This window comes from Balaenoptera musculus, chromosome 19, assembly GCF_009873245.2.
Source record: "Balaenoptera musculus isolate JJ_BM4_2016_0621 chromosome 19, mBalMus1.pri.v3, whole genome shotgun sequence".
In the NCBI taxonomy this organism is placed as follows: Eukaryota; Metazoa; Chordata; class Mammalia; order Artiodactyla; family Balaenopteridae; genus Balaenoptera; species Balaenoptera musculus.
Window position 1 is genome coordinate 12,118,505 of NC_045803.1, and position 14,173 is coordinate 12,132,677.

General features: G+C 52.7%; 1 protein-coding gene across 1 annotated transcript; it reads right to left on the reverse strand.

Annotated features, from left to right (window-relative positions):
* Window positions 1-8,775: 8,775 nt before the first annotated feature.
* RABAC1 (Rab acceptor 1) lies at window positions 8,776-11,749 on the reverse strand. Its single transcript, XM_036835037.1, has 5 exons — window positions 11,559-11,749; window positions 11,054-11,266; window positions 10,642-10,739; window positions 9,109-9,210; window positions 8,776-9,026 (listed from the first exon to the last, which is right to left on the reverse strand). The coding sequence occupies exons 1-5, from the start codon at window positions 11,612-11,614 to the stop codon at window positions 8,938-8,940; spliced, it is 558 nt and encodes a 185-aa protein (XP_036690932.1). The 5' UTR covers window positions 11,615-11,749; the 3' UTR covers window positions 8,776-8,937.
* Between the last annotated feature and the right edge of the window lie 2,424 nt (window positions 11,750-14,173).

Sequence of the window (14,173 nt, forward strand, 5' to 3'; positions counted from 1 at the left end):
CAGACTCAGCATTTGGAAGGCACCATGTCCCCAGGCTCTGCACCCCAAACTAGAGGACTGGAATGACAGTTCCTGCCTCCTCAGACTAAAACTGGTGATCTTCCGTCTTACCAAAGGGCAAAGCCACAACCCCAGTCTCTGTGCCCCAAGCTACACAGCTGGCCCCCGTGTTGCCACCCTCTACACAGTCGGATTCCTGGCCTAATGCCCCAAACTAGGCCCTGGACCCTAATCTCTGACATGGGAAACTAGGTCCCCACACCCCTGGTCACACCACCACAAACAGAGCACCAGACCCTTGGTATGAAAATATAACCAATCTCCACGATGCTGTGTGTCATCTCAAATTGGGCCATTGGATCCCCAGTTTGTGTCTCCCCAGACTAGACAACTAGGTCCCCATCTGTTATCCCAAAGTAGACTAGCAGAACTCTAGTCTCCGACACCCCAACAAGGCACCCTTGGTCTCTGTCATCCAAAGGAGGCAAGCTAGTCCCCCATCTCAATTCTTTCCAATAGGGGGACTTCCCTGGTGATCCAGTGGTTAAGACTTCGCCTTCCAGTTCCGGGGGTGCGGGTTCGATCCCTGGTCGGGGAGCTAAGATCCCACCTGCCTCAGGGCCAAAAAACTAAAACAGAAGCAATATTGTAACAAACTCAGTAAAGACTTTAAAAAAAATTCTTTCCAACTATTCACCAACACCCCCAATCTCGGTTACCCCATCCCATCACCCCCAAATACATTGTGAAACCCCAACTCTATCATCCCAAAGTAGGTGATTGACCTCACACAGTTTCTGTCACCCTAAACTGAACCATCGTTCACATGAATTGGCTCCAGACCAGGGACAGGTAGTCTCTGTCACCTGGAACTGAGAGATGGTATCCCCCACCGATGTCACCTTGGACACCTGGTCTTTTTTTAATTTTATTTATTTATTTATTTTAAACATCTTTAATGGAGTATAATTTCTTTACAATGGTGTGTTAGTTCCTGCTTTATAACAAAGTGAATCAGTTATACGTATACATATGTTCCCATATCTCTTCCCTCTTGCATCTCCCTCCCTTCCACCCTCCCTATCCCACCCCTCTAGGTGGTCACAAAGCACCGAGCTGATCTCCCTGTGCTATGCAGCTGCTTCCCACTAGCTATCTATTTTAGGTTTGGTAGTGTATATATGTCCATGCCACTCTCTCACTTTGTCACAGCTTACCCTTCCCCCTCCCCATATCCTCAAGTCCATTCTCTAGTAGGTCTGTGTTTTTATTCCCATCTTGCCCCCAGTTTCTTCATGTCCTTTTTTTTTTTTCTTAGATTCCATATATATGTGTTAGCATACGGTATTTGTTTTTCTCTTTCTGACTTACTTCACTCTGTATGACAGACTCTAGGTCCATCCACCTCACTACAAATAACTCAATTTCGTTTCTTTTTATGGCTGAGTAATATTCCATTGTATATATGTGCCACATCTTCTTTATCCATTCATCTGTTGATGGACACTTAGGTTGCTTCCATGTCCTGGCTATTGCAAATAGAGCGGCAATGAACATTTTTGTAAATGACTCTTTTTGAATTATGGTTTTCTCAGGGTATATGCCCAGTAGTGGGATTGCTGGGTCGTACGGTAGTTCTATTTTTAGTTTTTTAAGGAACCTCCATACTGTTCTCCATAGTGGCTGTATCAATTTACATTCCTACCAACAGTGCAAGAGTGTTCCCTTTTCTCCACACCCTCTCCAGCATTTATTGTTTCTAGATTTTTTGATGATGGGACACCTGGTCTTATCACCTCAAACTAGACAACTGATCCCAGGACCTGTCTCCCCCAAATGGACAATTGAACCCCAATTAATGTCAACCCAGACTAGACAAAAGACTCCAGTCCTTATCACCTCAAATTAGAAAACAAGACCAACAGTTTCTGTCACCCCATCTGGGCAACTAGACCTATAGTCTCTGTCACCCCAAACATGACAATGGATGAGTAAAGTCTGCAACATCAGGGACTTCCCTGGTGGTCCAGTGGTTAAGACCCCACGCTCCCAGTGCAGGGGGCACGGGTTCGATCCCCGGTCGGGGGGCTAAGATCCCACGTGCCACAGCTAAGCCCGAGCACTGCAACTACTGAGCCCACGCACCGCAACGAGAGCCCTCGTGCTGCAACAAAGACCCAGCGCAGCCAAAATAATTACATAAATAAATAAATAATTTTTTAAAAGTCTGCAACATCAAACTAGACAACCAGCACTCAAACTCTCTCCACCAGTTAACAAGCTGAGCACCCAATCCCCCACCCAGACCATACCACCAACCTCTGGTCTTAACCAGTCTGTCACCCCCAAAACATCCTGGGATGCCAGTCTCTCAGTCCTACAAAATAGACGACCACGTAGCCGGCTTTGTCATCCCAAATGCTCCCTGGGACCTCAGTCTCTGTCACACAAAATTAGAACCAGACCCCAAGCTCTGTCACCCCAGGTATGCTCTGGGACCTGAGTCCTTGTTCCACAAAACTAGGCAGACTTCAATCTCTGCCACCCCAAATACTCTCTGAGATCCTAGTCAATATCCGAGCAAACTAGACAACCAGACCCCGGTCTCTGTCACCCCAAATATACCCTGGGACCCCAGTCTCTGATCTCCAAAATTAGACCACCAGACCCCCATTCTATCACCCCCAGTACACCCTGGGACCATGGCATCTGTCCTCTGAAAACCAGACAACCATGTCCCTGGTCTGTCACCCCAAATACACCCTGGGACCCCAGTTTGTGATCCACAAAACTAGATAACAGGCCCACAGCCAAACCCCCAAATACTCCTTAGTACCCCCAAGTTGCCACTCAACAGCCAGATCCCAGTCTGTCACTCCAAATACACCCAGAACCCCAATCTCTGTCCCACAAAACTAGGCAACCAGACCTCCAGAGTGTGTCAACTGAATGTCCCTGGGACCCAGTTTTTTCCCCACAAAAGGATACAACCAAACCCTCAGTCTCTGACACCCCAAGTATGCCCTGGGACCCAGTCTTTGCCCCTCCCCCCCGAAACAAGACAACGGTACCTCTAGGCTCTGTCACTCCACTTTGGGCACCTGGGTACATAAATGTCACCTCAAACTAGAGACCTGACCCCACAGCCCGTGTAGCCTTCACCTTGTCAATCAAACTCCGGTCTGTCCTCCTAAACTGGACCACCAGACCCCTGGTCCCACTCATGCCAGACTAGACGAGCAAACTCCCATTCTACGTCACCCTAAATGAGACCCCAGAGCTCTAGTCATTTCATCCCAAACTGGACAACTGATTCCTAATCTCTGTCATCACAAACTAACCTCCTAGTCTCTGTCACCCCAAGCCGGGTCCTGAATCCCAGAACCTCTGGTCTCTGCCACTTCAATCTAGACACATGAACCCTCACTTCTGATGTCCCAAACTAGACATCTGGACGCCCAGGCTCTGGCACTTCACACTAGACAAAGATACCCCACGGTCCTCTGAAATCTCATGACAAGGGCATCCCTGGTCTCTGCTTCCCAAGCCAACCAGAAGGAGCCCAGTCAGTCTGTCACCCAAACCAGGCAACCGGACCTGTACTGTCTGCTTCTTCACACTAGCCAAATGGTCACCCCAATGTCTTTCACCCCAGACCAGCACCCCAACCCCAGTGTCATCACCCTAAACTAGATAACCAGTCCCTTGGTCTCCATAACCCCAAGCTAGACAATCGGCCTTGTGTTTCTGGCACTCCAAAAGGAATAACCAGACCACAAGTCTCAGACACCCCAATGGAGTTCACCAGACCCCAGATTTCTGTTGCTCCAAACTAGAAACTGAAACTTCAATCTGATATCCCAAACCTCAGGATTTTGATATCTTAACCTAACAACTAGACTATCATTCTGTCACCCCAAAAAAGATTAGACGCCAACTCTGATACCCCTAAGGAAACTCCAGGGCCCAGTCTTGGTCACCGAAAACTAGACAATAAGACCCCCAGTCTGTCACCCCAGACTAGACTAGTCCCCATCACCCCAACCTTGACAAGAACCCCAGTATCTGACACCTCCAACTCTCGTCTCTGTCACTCCCAACCAGATAAAAGAGCCTAAATCTGTCACTTAAAATTTGAGAACTAGACCCAGTGTTTTCAGCCTCAAACAGGACGAGCAGACATTCTCCAAACTAAAAAAAATGATCTCCTAGGGAGTTCCCTGGTGGTCCAGTGGTTAGGATTCGGCGCTTTCACTGCCATGGCCCAGGGGTTCAATCCCTGGTTGGGGAACTGAGATCCCACGAGCCGCGTGGCACAGCCAAAAAAGAAAAGCAAATGTTGTCAAAAAAAAAAAAAAATCTCCTAGTTGCTGTCACTTCACACTGGGCAGAGAAACCCCCAATCTCTGGTGGCCCAAATTACACAACAGGGTCCCCAGGCTCTGTCACCACCAACCAGTGTTGCCTGTCTCTGCCACCTCAAGAAACAATCAGGGGCTTCCCTGGTGGCGCAGTGGTTGAGAATCTGCCTGCCAATGCAGGGGACACAGGTTCGAGCCCTGGTCTGGGAAGATCCCACATGCCGTGGAGCAACTAAGCCCGGGTGCCACAACTACTGAGCCTGCGCGTCTGGAGCCTGTGCTCCTCAACAAGAGAGGCCACGATGGTGAGAGGCCCGCGCACCGCGATGAAGAGTGGCCCCCACTTGCCGCAACTAGAGAAAGCCCTCGCACAGAAACGAAGACCCAACACAGCCAAACATAAATAAATAAATAAATAAAATTAAAAAAAAAAAAAAAAGAAACAATCAGACCCCGATCAGGTTGCTTCCAGCCCAGGGGACGCACTATCTTGTCATCCTAAACTAGGGCCCTGGACTCCCAATGTCCTCAGGCATCCCAGTCTGTCACCCCAAGCTAGATAAATGACCTCAAAGTTGATAAAAGATCCCCAATTTCTATTACTCCAAACCAGAGACTGGACTCCAAGCTGTCACCCCAAACAAGACAATCAGATGGCCAGTCTGACACCCCAAATGAGGTGCAGGCACTCCCTGACTCTGTCACTCTACACAGGACAAGTAGATTCCTTGTCCCTGTCACCCCAAACCTGGGCCCACGGGCTCTTTAATCATGAAGTTGACAGCCAGAGCCCCAATCTGTCACTCCAACCAGCTAACTGGACCCCCAGCCTCTATCACCAAAATAGACAACCAGACTTTTGGTCCCTTGACGAGACACCAAGCCCCCAGTTTCTCTTTCCCAAAACCAAAACTCTCAACCCCAAGGTCATTCAGGAAGGGATAGAGGGGGAAGTGGCCCCCCAGTTCTGCCCACCCCCATGGAAGCTTCTGGTCTCAACATCAGTTAGGGACCTGGAGTTAGTCACCTCCAGATTAGGCCTCTGGCCTGAGTCTGAGTCTCCCACCACCAACCCCCAGACCCAGGCTGCTGACCCCTTGCCCCAGGGAGCTCAGTCCCAGGTCCTTGGGCCCCCCGCCTCTGTCACCTCCAAACAAGTCAGCCTGACCACATTGACTCCAGGCCCTGCAATAGAAACTGGACGGAGTGACCACCCACCCCGAAGGGCAGTCTCCCCTGGGAATACTGGCAGCTGGATTAACCAACTAAACGCCTTCTGCCACCCCCAAGTTGGGATTGGGACCCTGGCCTCTGAGTAGACTCTCCTCCTCAGGCACCCCAGGTCTCCTCGGCCAGGACAAGTCCACCCCTGGCTCCCTCCCTGGAGAAGGTCTGGAGGAAGCCCTTTTCTGCCCTCTGGTGGCAGCCACTGGAAGTGCGCCCCTGGTGACTGGGAACAGAGTGGTCCCAGACACCCAAGCCCCCTAATCTTCCCATTTTGCCAGAAGTGCGCAGGTCACCCCTGCCTGCTCTCTCCCACTCAGCTCCGACGCAGGTCAGTCGCCAAGCGCCCACCCTCGTCTTTCTGAATCTGCCCTCCCGTCCGTCCTTTCCTTTCCACGTCCCTGCCTCATCTTCCCCAACTTGGCTCATCCTCCCTGGTCTCCCAGCCCATCCCCCACACGACACCGAGGGATATTTCTTTTTCTTCTTCTTTTTTTCTTCTTGCCCGTGCTGCACGGCTTGCAGGGTCTTAGTTCCCCGATGAGGGACTGAACCCGTGCCCCCTGCCGTGGAAGCGTGGAGTCCCAATCACTGGACCGCCGGGGAAGTCCTTCCGAGAGATATTTCTAACGTTCACACCTGACCCTGTCCCTCCCCTGCTCAAAAGCCTTCCACGGTTCCACATTACCTTAAGCTAAAATCCAAAGACCTCCCGTGGCTTGAAGGTCCGGCCTCATCTGGTCCCCGACATCCTCCCCACCATCATCTCCTACGTCACTCCCTTCACCCCAGCCACAGCGTTGCCTTGTCACTGGGCAGGTCCTACCTCAGGGTCTTTGCACTTGCAGTTCCCTCTGGCTGGAATACCCTTCCCCCAGACCTCTGAGGGGCAATCTCCTCCTCATTGCCCAGCAAGGCCCTGCCCCTCCCCTCTAAGCGAGTCCCTCCTTCCCCAGCTACCCTCCAGCCTCACCTGTTTCATTGGCTTCGCTGAGAGCTTCCTGCTTGTTGTTGCTTGGCTCATGAATGTGGGCCTCGTCTCTTTGTGGCGCTGCTGGTTCCCCAGCATCTAAGCCAGCGTGTCCAGTAGAAACAGGATATGAGCTACAGATGTAATGTTGTATTTTCTTTTTTTTTCTTTCTGGCCGTGCCGCGCGGCATGCAGGATCTTAGTTCCCTGACAAGGGATCAAACCTGTGCCCCCTGCCGTGGAAGCGCGGAGTCCTAACCACTGGACTGCCAGGGAAGTCCCCTGTGTTTTCTACCTAATTACATTTTAAAAAGTAAAAGAAAAAGGTGAACATAATAATTTACCCTGGCCTATCCAACAGATTATCCTTCCAACACATAACCAATATACAAAATTATTAACGAGATATTTTACACCCTTTTCCTACTAAGTCTTTGAAATCTGGTGGGTATTTTACACTCACAGCACATCTCAATCTGGACCAGCCATGCTTCAAGTCCTCAGTAGCCACATGTGGCTGGTGGCCTCCATATGTGACAGGATTCCAGAACAATGTGGAGCACTCAGCGGGCCCTGAATGAACGATGAACCGGTGAGTTTTGGTGATGAGACACGAAGCTGGGGAGGCCGGGGGATGGCACTGCCAGGCCTGGGCACTGGCTGTACCTCTGCTTAGGCCGCTCGGCCCGCAGCTCTTCCTGTGGCTGGCTCCGCTTCCCTCAGAGCTCACTGAAATGCCACCTCCTTGGAGAGGGCTCCCAGACCAGCCCCATCTGAAGTAGCTTTTCAGACCCTATCTGTCACCTCACTTTGCTGTCACACCTGCCAAGTGCTTTCCCTACCATGTGCATTTCTCTTTTGTCAGCGGTCCCGCACAGCGGCCTTCACGTTACAATGAAAAGCAAATTGTGTCACTCTCACCTCACTCAGGAAAACCAAACCCCCCCCCCCCACCCCACCATCTGCTCCAGCCATACCGGCCTCCTCGCTGTTCCTCAAACCTCCGGGCACAGTGCTGTCTCTGGGCCTTTGCACCTGCTGCTTCCTCTGTTCAGAATATTCTTCCTCCAAAAGACCTGCAGCGGCTCCCTCACTCAATTTAAGTCTTCATTCAACATCGTCTCAGGGAGGTCTTCTTTAAACTATAACTCATCTCCAGAACTTTCTCTATGAGGAAGAGTTAACACAGTAGGCCCAAGACTGCTGCCCTTAGAGAGGCCTGCTTGCATAGTGGCCCTTGGCTGGCATCTGAGAACCTGGGTTTCAGCAAGGTTCTCACCACTCCCTGAAAGAGTGGCTCTCATGTCTAAACCGTTTGTGCAAACGATGTTGTTTATGCTGAACAACTGCTTTCCTTCTGGGTACTAAGTCTCTGATGAGCTTCTCCGAAGACAACATTTCACTGCTGGGGGTATTACACTCAACCCAGGTGGCTCCACTGGGAGAGGACTCTGGGCAGCTTGTGCCTGGTTTCCTCTGGACTTCGCCCCATGTGCCTTTTTCCTTTGCTGATTTTGCTTCATAGTCTTTCATGATAATAAATCACATCTGGGGACTTCCCCGGTGGTGCAGTGGTTAAGAATCTGCCTGCCAATGCAGGGGACAGGGGTTCGATACCTGGTCCGAGAAGATCCCACATGCTGCCGAGCAACTAAGCCCATGCGCCACAACTACTAAGCCTGCGCTCTAGAGCCCACGAGCCGCAACTACTGAGCCCGCGTGCCACAACTACTGAAGCCCGCGCGCCTAGAACCCGTGCTCCGCAACAAGAGAAAACACTGCAATGAGAAGCCCGCGCACCGCAACGAAGAGTAGCCCCCGCTCGCCGCAACTAGAGAAAGCCCGCGCACAGCAACGAAGACTCAACGTGGCCAAAAATAAATTAATTAAAAATAAAATAAAATAAAATAAAGCCCCAGTAAGTGGCAATTCATTAGCTTAAAAAAAAAATCGCATCTGTGAGTACAACTAGATACTGAGTCCTGAGTCCTCCTAGCAAATCACCGAATACGGGGGTGGTCTCGGGGGCCCCCGGCATACTCGTTTCTCCTCCTTAGAACCTGTCATCGCTGGCTGTCCTATCATATTTGTTATCCATCTTGCTTATTCTCCACCACCCTCCTCCCACCACGCCCGCGGCCCACTCGCTCCCCACCTTCTTGGCCTCTGCAGGATCCCAGCATCACCCGGCACAGACCCACAGAAGACCCTGGGAGAATATTTGCTGAACAACTGTTAACAGTTTTATTTCCAAAGTTGGAGTCCCTCCCTGGGCTTGTAATGGGAAGGGGGCCTTTGGCCAGACCTGCAGAGCTGAGCAGGATGGGGGTGAACGGGGACAGGGCAGCTGGCTCGGGAGGCTGGCAGGTCCGTGAAGCCACCTCACACAGGTTCCATTTGCAGCTCCTCCCCGTCCACGGCCTCCACCTGATGGAAGGCGGCGTGGGAGCCGATGACCACGAGCGTGGCTCCTGCAGGAAAGTGGGCAGTTCAGGGCCTGACTGCCTCACCTGGCCCCCACTGCCCACAGCGCTACCCAGATCCTGTACTCACCCAGGACCCAGAAGACGGCGGAGCCCGCGCCAGCCAGCCAGAAGAAGGGAAAGGAGACGGTCCCAGCCAGAGCATACTGATGGGCTGGGGTCACTTCTCGGCCTGGGGGCAGACGGCATTGGGGCAGCTGTTCCGATACTCGTGCCCTCTCCCAGAGTAACCCCTGAGACCCCCACCTCACCAATCTGGTGTCACAAGCTCCAGGAGCCTCAGGATCTAAACTCCTCGTCCCGAGGCCCTCCAAGTCCATGGGCCCCACCCATGTCTCCAATGTCCCCACCCACTGTCCGTGGGAATACAAGGGGCCTTCCTCAGCCCCCTCGCCACCCGCTAAACTACAGCTCTCCTGCTCCAACCTGCACTCCCGTAGACCTAGAGTCTCCAACTGGTGGCCCAAGGGCCAAGTCTGACCCGTGGATGTGTCTTCTGAGTCTGCATATTATTCCACAAGAATTTGATTTGATTTGTGGCTGCTCAAGAAACTGGATGATTTTTCTTTCTTTCGTTTTTTTTTTTTTTGGGCCGTGTTGTGCGGCACGCGGGATCTTAGTTCCCTGACGAGGGATGGAACCTGGGCCCCCTGCAGTGGAAGCACGGAGTCTTAACTACTGGACCGCCAGGGAATTCCCTGGATGATTTCACAAAACAATACAGTCAGTCCTCTGTATCCTCGGTTGGAAACCCATGGATCATTGTTCTTCGTCATTTTTTACAAAGGACTTGAGCATCTGTGGATTCTGGCATCCACGGGGGCTCCTGGAACAATCCCCTGTGGACACTGAGGGAGGGCTGTACAGATGTCTGCCTTCTCAAGGCAGACTGGAAGGTCGGGTCTGCAGGTCCTGGTGGCAGCAGTGGCTGAAGCCACGTCATGTCTATGCTCCAGGCGCGCCCTCCATGCCCTGGGCTTGCCCGACATGCCCCTCCACCCAGACCACCTTTGTCATGTACAAAACTGGCAGGCTTCTGAAGGATTCTGTCTTAGGTCTACCTGTTTGTCTGATCGCAATTCCCCCTTATCCCCACTCCAAACCTTGAGCTTCCCGTACTTGGGAACTCAGGCCCCTCTTTCTTCTCAGTGGTGCTTGGTGCCAGTCTGGGACCACATGAGCCACAGGCCTCAGCTTCCCTCTCTGAGAAGTCCCAAGATTTTTCCACTTCCACCCCAGGAAGCAGGAAAGGGGAGCACAGATATAGGCCAGTGTAAGGTCGCCACCTGGTGTCCAATGTGGGTACCTGCAGCTGATGCCTTTGGCAGGAGTTTAGGGAGGAGGGAGAGGGAAGGAGGAGGTTTAAGGGACAGGAGCAGGTGGAGGTGGGTTCTGGGATATCTTCTGGGCTTGGGGAATAGCAATTTGGGGGGCTGAGAGTGGGTGGAAGCATCCGGTGTGTCTGAGACTTTAAGGGATTGAGTTTGGGGGATCTAGTGTAGATCTAGGCTTGGGCAGACTTGGGTTCACAAGGACTGAGGTTTGGAGTCAAAGGCTTGCATTCCAAGAAACCAGGATTTGAGGAGGGCAGGGGATTTCTCACCCATCAGCACAAACTTGGACTGCAACGTGCGCAGATAGAGGATGTAACAGGCGCCAAAGAAGACAGCCAGAGCCACCAGCAGCATGGGGGATGTCGCCCTGGAAGAGGACAGGGAGGCATGCGTCAGGCAGCTGGGACTGGGCCAGACAAGGAGGCCCTGACCTTCTACACTGGCGGATGACAGGCTACGTCCTTGGGGCCGGGGAAGTCTAGGTCACATTTGGTTACACTGAATCCTGGCCAGGCTGATGCGGGAGTAGGGACCTGGCCCTTGGGTCAAAAGGTCCGGCAGAGCTACCCCATGGGGACGGGGCCTGGCCAGTGAGAGGAGGGGCCGGATGCTGAGGGCGGGGCCGGCCAGTGCGGGTCTGGCAGCCTGGTGGGCGCGGGGCCAGGCCGGAGAGGCACTCACACACAGTACAGGATGAGGCCCAGGAACACGAACACATAGTTGCTCTGGTAGTACTCCACGTTGCGTACGAGGCGCTGGCACAGCTCGCCCAGGTTGCGGGGCCGCGAGAAGCGCCGCTGGTCCACGAAGGAGCCCCAGGGCCGGATGGTCGCACGGCGCCGCTCCAGCCACTCACGGCCCGCGCCGGACGGAATCAGTTTCGGCAGCAGGGTCCTGGTGGGTGCGGGGCCAGGTCAGCGATAGACCGGGATGGAACCCGGACCCTCGAGCAAGAAGAGGACCGAGGGGGGCCGGACTCCGGGGTTCTGGGGAAGATATGGTCCCAGACTCCTGGATCCCCGGGGAGAAAGGGGCTGAGGGCCCAGGCTCCAGAGTCCTCGAAGAGGACACCAGGGGCCCAGACTCATGTGTCTGGAGGCCGGGATTCCTAGGACCCCAGGGAGGAAGGGGCGGGGGACCAGGACACCCGGGTCTCGGTCAGGGGGGCTAGATCCAGCTTGCTCACGTGGCGCTCAGCCCTTCCACCTCGGCATCCTTCTGCTGGTCCTTCTCGGCCGCCATGTCTGTGCTATGAGGGGAAGAACGGCTGTAACGAGCCCGGGGCCCTGCCCACCCCGCGGGACCCGCCCGAGCCTGGCCTCACCCAGCGGAGCGGGAGCTGACGTGTAGCGGGTCTGGAGCCTCTGGGGGCGGTAGTTTTGCCGCCGAGCATTGTGGGAGTTGTAGTCCCGATGATGTCGGAGAGAGTGGGTGCCATGATGGTGGTATGGCTCGCGAAACACCTTGGGAGATGTAGTCGCGTAAAGTGACGCCTCTGGGCATTGTGGGAGTTGTAGTTTCAGAAGCAGGACGCGTGGAGTCGGGGAAGGTGGGTTGTCAGGAGTCAGGGCGTTATGCGAGCTCTGAAGTCAGAAGCCGGAGCTCTAAAGTCAGAAAACGTTGTGTACTCCCCGTGCAGGGTACGATGGAGACCGTGTAGAGCTGTCATTCTGACTCTAGAAGGTATAAAAGAAAACACGTGCTAAAACACGCAGATGTTCTGATTCAGCAGATCTAGGGTGAGACCATTCATTTGCATTTCTAACAAGTTTCTAGGTGATGTTGATGCTTCTGGTCCATGGCCCACATTTTGAATAGCGAGACTGTAGAGAATCTGTGGGAACCTATTTCTTCCTTCTTCAAGAGGCTAGTGATGGGGCCATGGTTGCTGGAGGGGCGGCATCTAAGGTAGGGGGCAAAGCTCCCCCCAACAACCCTTGGGCTCCCAAGGATGAATGGGTTAGGGTTAGGGACCTAGGGATAACCCCTGCTTTGGATAGGACAGAGGGAAGTGGGGGAAAGGAAAGGGTTGAGATTTATTTTCATTTTATCACTTTCTTTTCTTCTAGTTTTATTGAAGGGGTGAGAATTTTTAAAAGACGGAGTTGTTATAACGCAAAGAGCTGGGATTCTGGGGTCAGAGGTCAAAATTCAGGCTGTGTTGACCTCATCACCTCCCTGAACCTCGGTGTCCTCAACTGGACAGTGAAGATCCTGGTGGTACTGTTACCAAGTCCAAGCTCGCTCTGCTTGCCGCAGGACAGGCCAATAAATCAGGAGATGAGGTGTTGAGGCAAGGAATAGCGACTTTATTCGGAAAGCCGGCAGACTGAGAAGATGGCAGACTAGTATCTCAAAAAGACCATCTGATTGGGGTCTGGATGCCAGTTTCTTTTACAGAACAGAGAAGGGGGAGGAGGTGAGGAAGTGAAGTAAAAAGGCCATAAGTCTTGCAAATTTCTCCTGGAATGGCCAGCCTTAGGGAGGGGATGTGTTCATTTCTTCTTTCTTGCAGCCATTCACAGGTGGACAGGGTCAGGATGTTTCCCTGAACAAAGGCACTTTGGTTTAACATTCAAGCAGAGGGGCAGGGTTCCCGAGGCAGGCCATTATGTATAGACAGTATCCTTTTAGTGAACAAATGAGAAGCAAAGGTTAAAGTAAAAGAAACAGATCCAACCTGTAGTCCGATTTTGTTCATCCCTGTAATTGTACCACACTCATGGGGTTGAGATGGGGTTGAATGGTCCATTCAAAGTGCTTGAAAGAGTCTTGATATTTTATAACTGCTCAGTAAATGGTAGTCCATATTATTGCCACTACATTATCATGACTGTTATGATTATTTCTAGAGTTCAGTCTTCTCAAACTTAACAGTAACTTACTAGGGGCTGCTGGCCCCTTGGATGTCCCAAAGAGTGGCTGGCATCTGAGACATGGACCTTTCTTTCCCCTAGCTCTCACAGCCATAGTTCTCTCAGTCTTTGCCCCTGCCCCTGAGTGAGCTGTGGGAAAGAAGGGTGCACCAGCATGCCTCCAGAAATGCATGTGGAAGTATTGGGAAGCCTGGGCTCCCTTACACAGACTGAGGACCTCATTTTCCAAGGTTGGGTGGGCCTGAAGGAGAATACTCACCTGGGATATCCAGGTGACTCTTAACTCCAACTCTTGTCTTCCAAGGATCACATTCCTTTTGGGTTTGGGCTTTGAGGCCTGCTGGAGGGCATCCCCACAAGGTGGGGAAGATGACCCTGTCGAAGGGGCTGGTGGAGCAATAGGCAGGGAGACCACCTGTGTGCGCGTGGCAGGGGGGGTCCGAAGCTGAAACCGAATGAGCCATACTTTGAAGATCAGGTTGGCTAGTTACCGTTTACTTCCTCTTTGTCAGCCCCAGGCTTTTAGTAGAAGCTTGTTCAGGTTTCCCACTTGGGTCGAGCTGGGCTTCAGGAGATCAAGGGGGGGCCTGTGAGTCCACAGTTAGCCCAGAGCATTAATGGGGGAGCAGCACCTGAGTTCAAAGTGATGGGAGCAGCAGGGGTAACCAGAAGAGCCCCCAAGAGGAAGATGAATCTTGGGGAGCAGAGAGTTGGAAGCAGAGGTCCAGCTGCCTTCTTCCAGGGCCGACCTGGGGAAATTGGGGTTTGACTTTTGTTATGAGGGCTTTGGAGTTTCCTCATAGGAACACGAATAAAAGTGATTTCACTCATAACCCGCCAGTACGTGCTCTGAGCAGAAGACGTAACAGGCAAAGTCCTGGAGGTGTCAAAAGGCATGAGCCGGGCTTCCCTGGTGGTGCAGTGG

Bases quoted from the DNA above. Each gene is read 5' to 3' on its own strand.
- RABAC1 (XM_036835037.1), bottom strand. From the start codon at position 11,614: ATGGCGGCCGAGAAGGACCAGCAGAAGGATGCCGAGGTGGAAGGGCTG. The intron at 10,740-11,053 runs GTGAGTGCCTCT...GTCCTCTTCCAG, and splicing joins GGCCTCATCCTGTACTGTGT to GGCGACATCCCCCATGCTGC. The intron at 9,211-10,641 runs GTGAGAAATCCC...GTCTGCCCCCAG, and splicing joins GTCCAAGTTTGTGCTGATGG to GCCGAGAAGTGACCCCAGCC.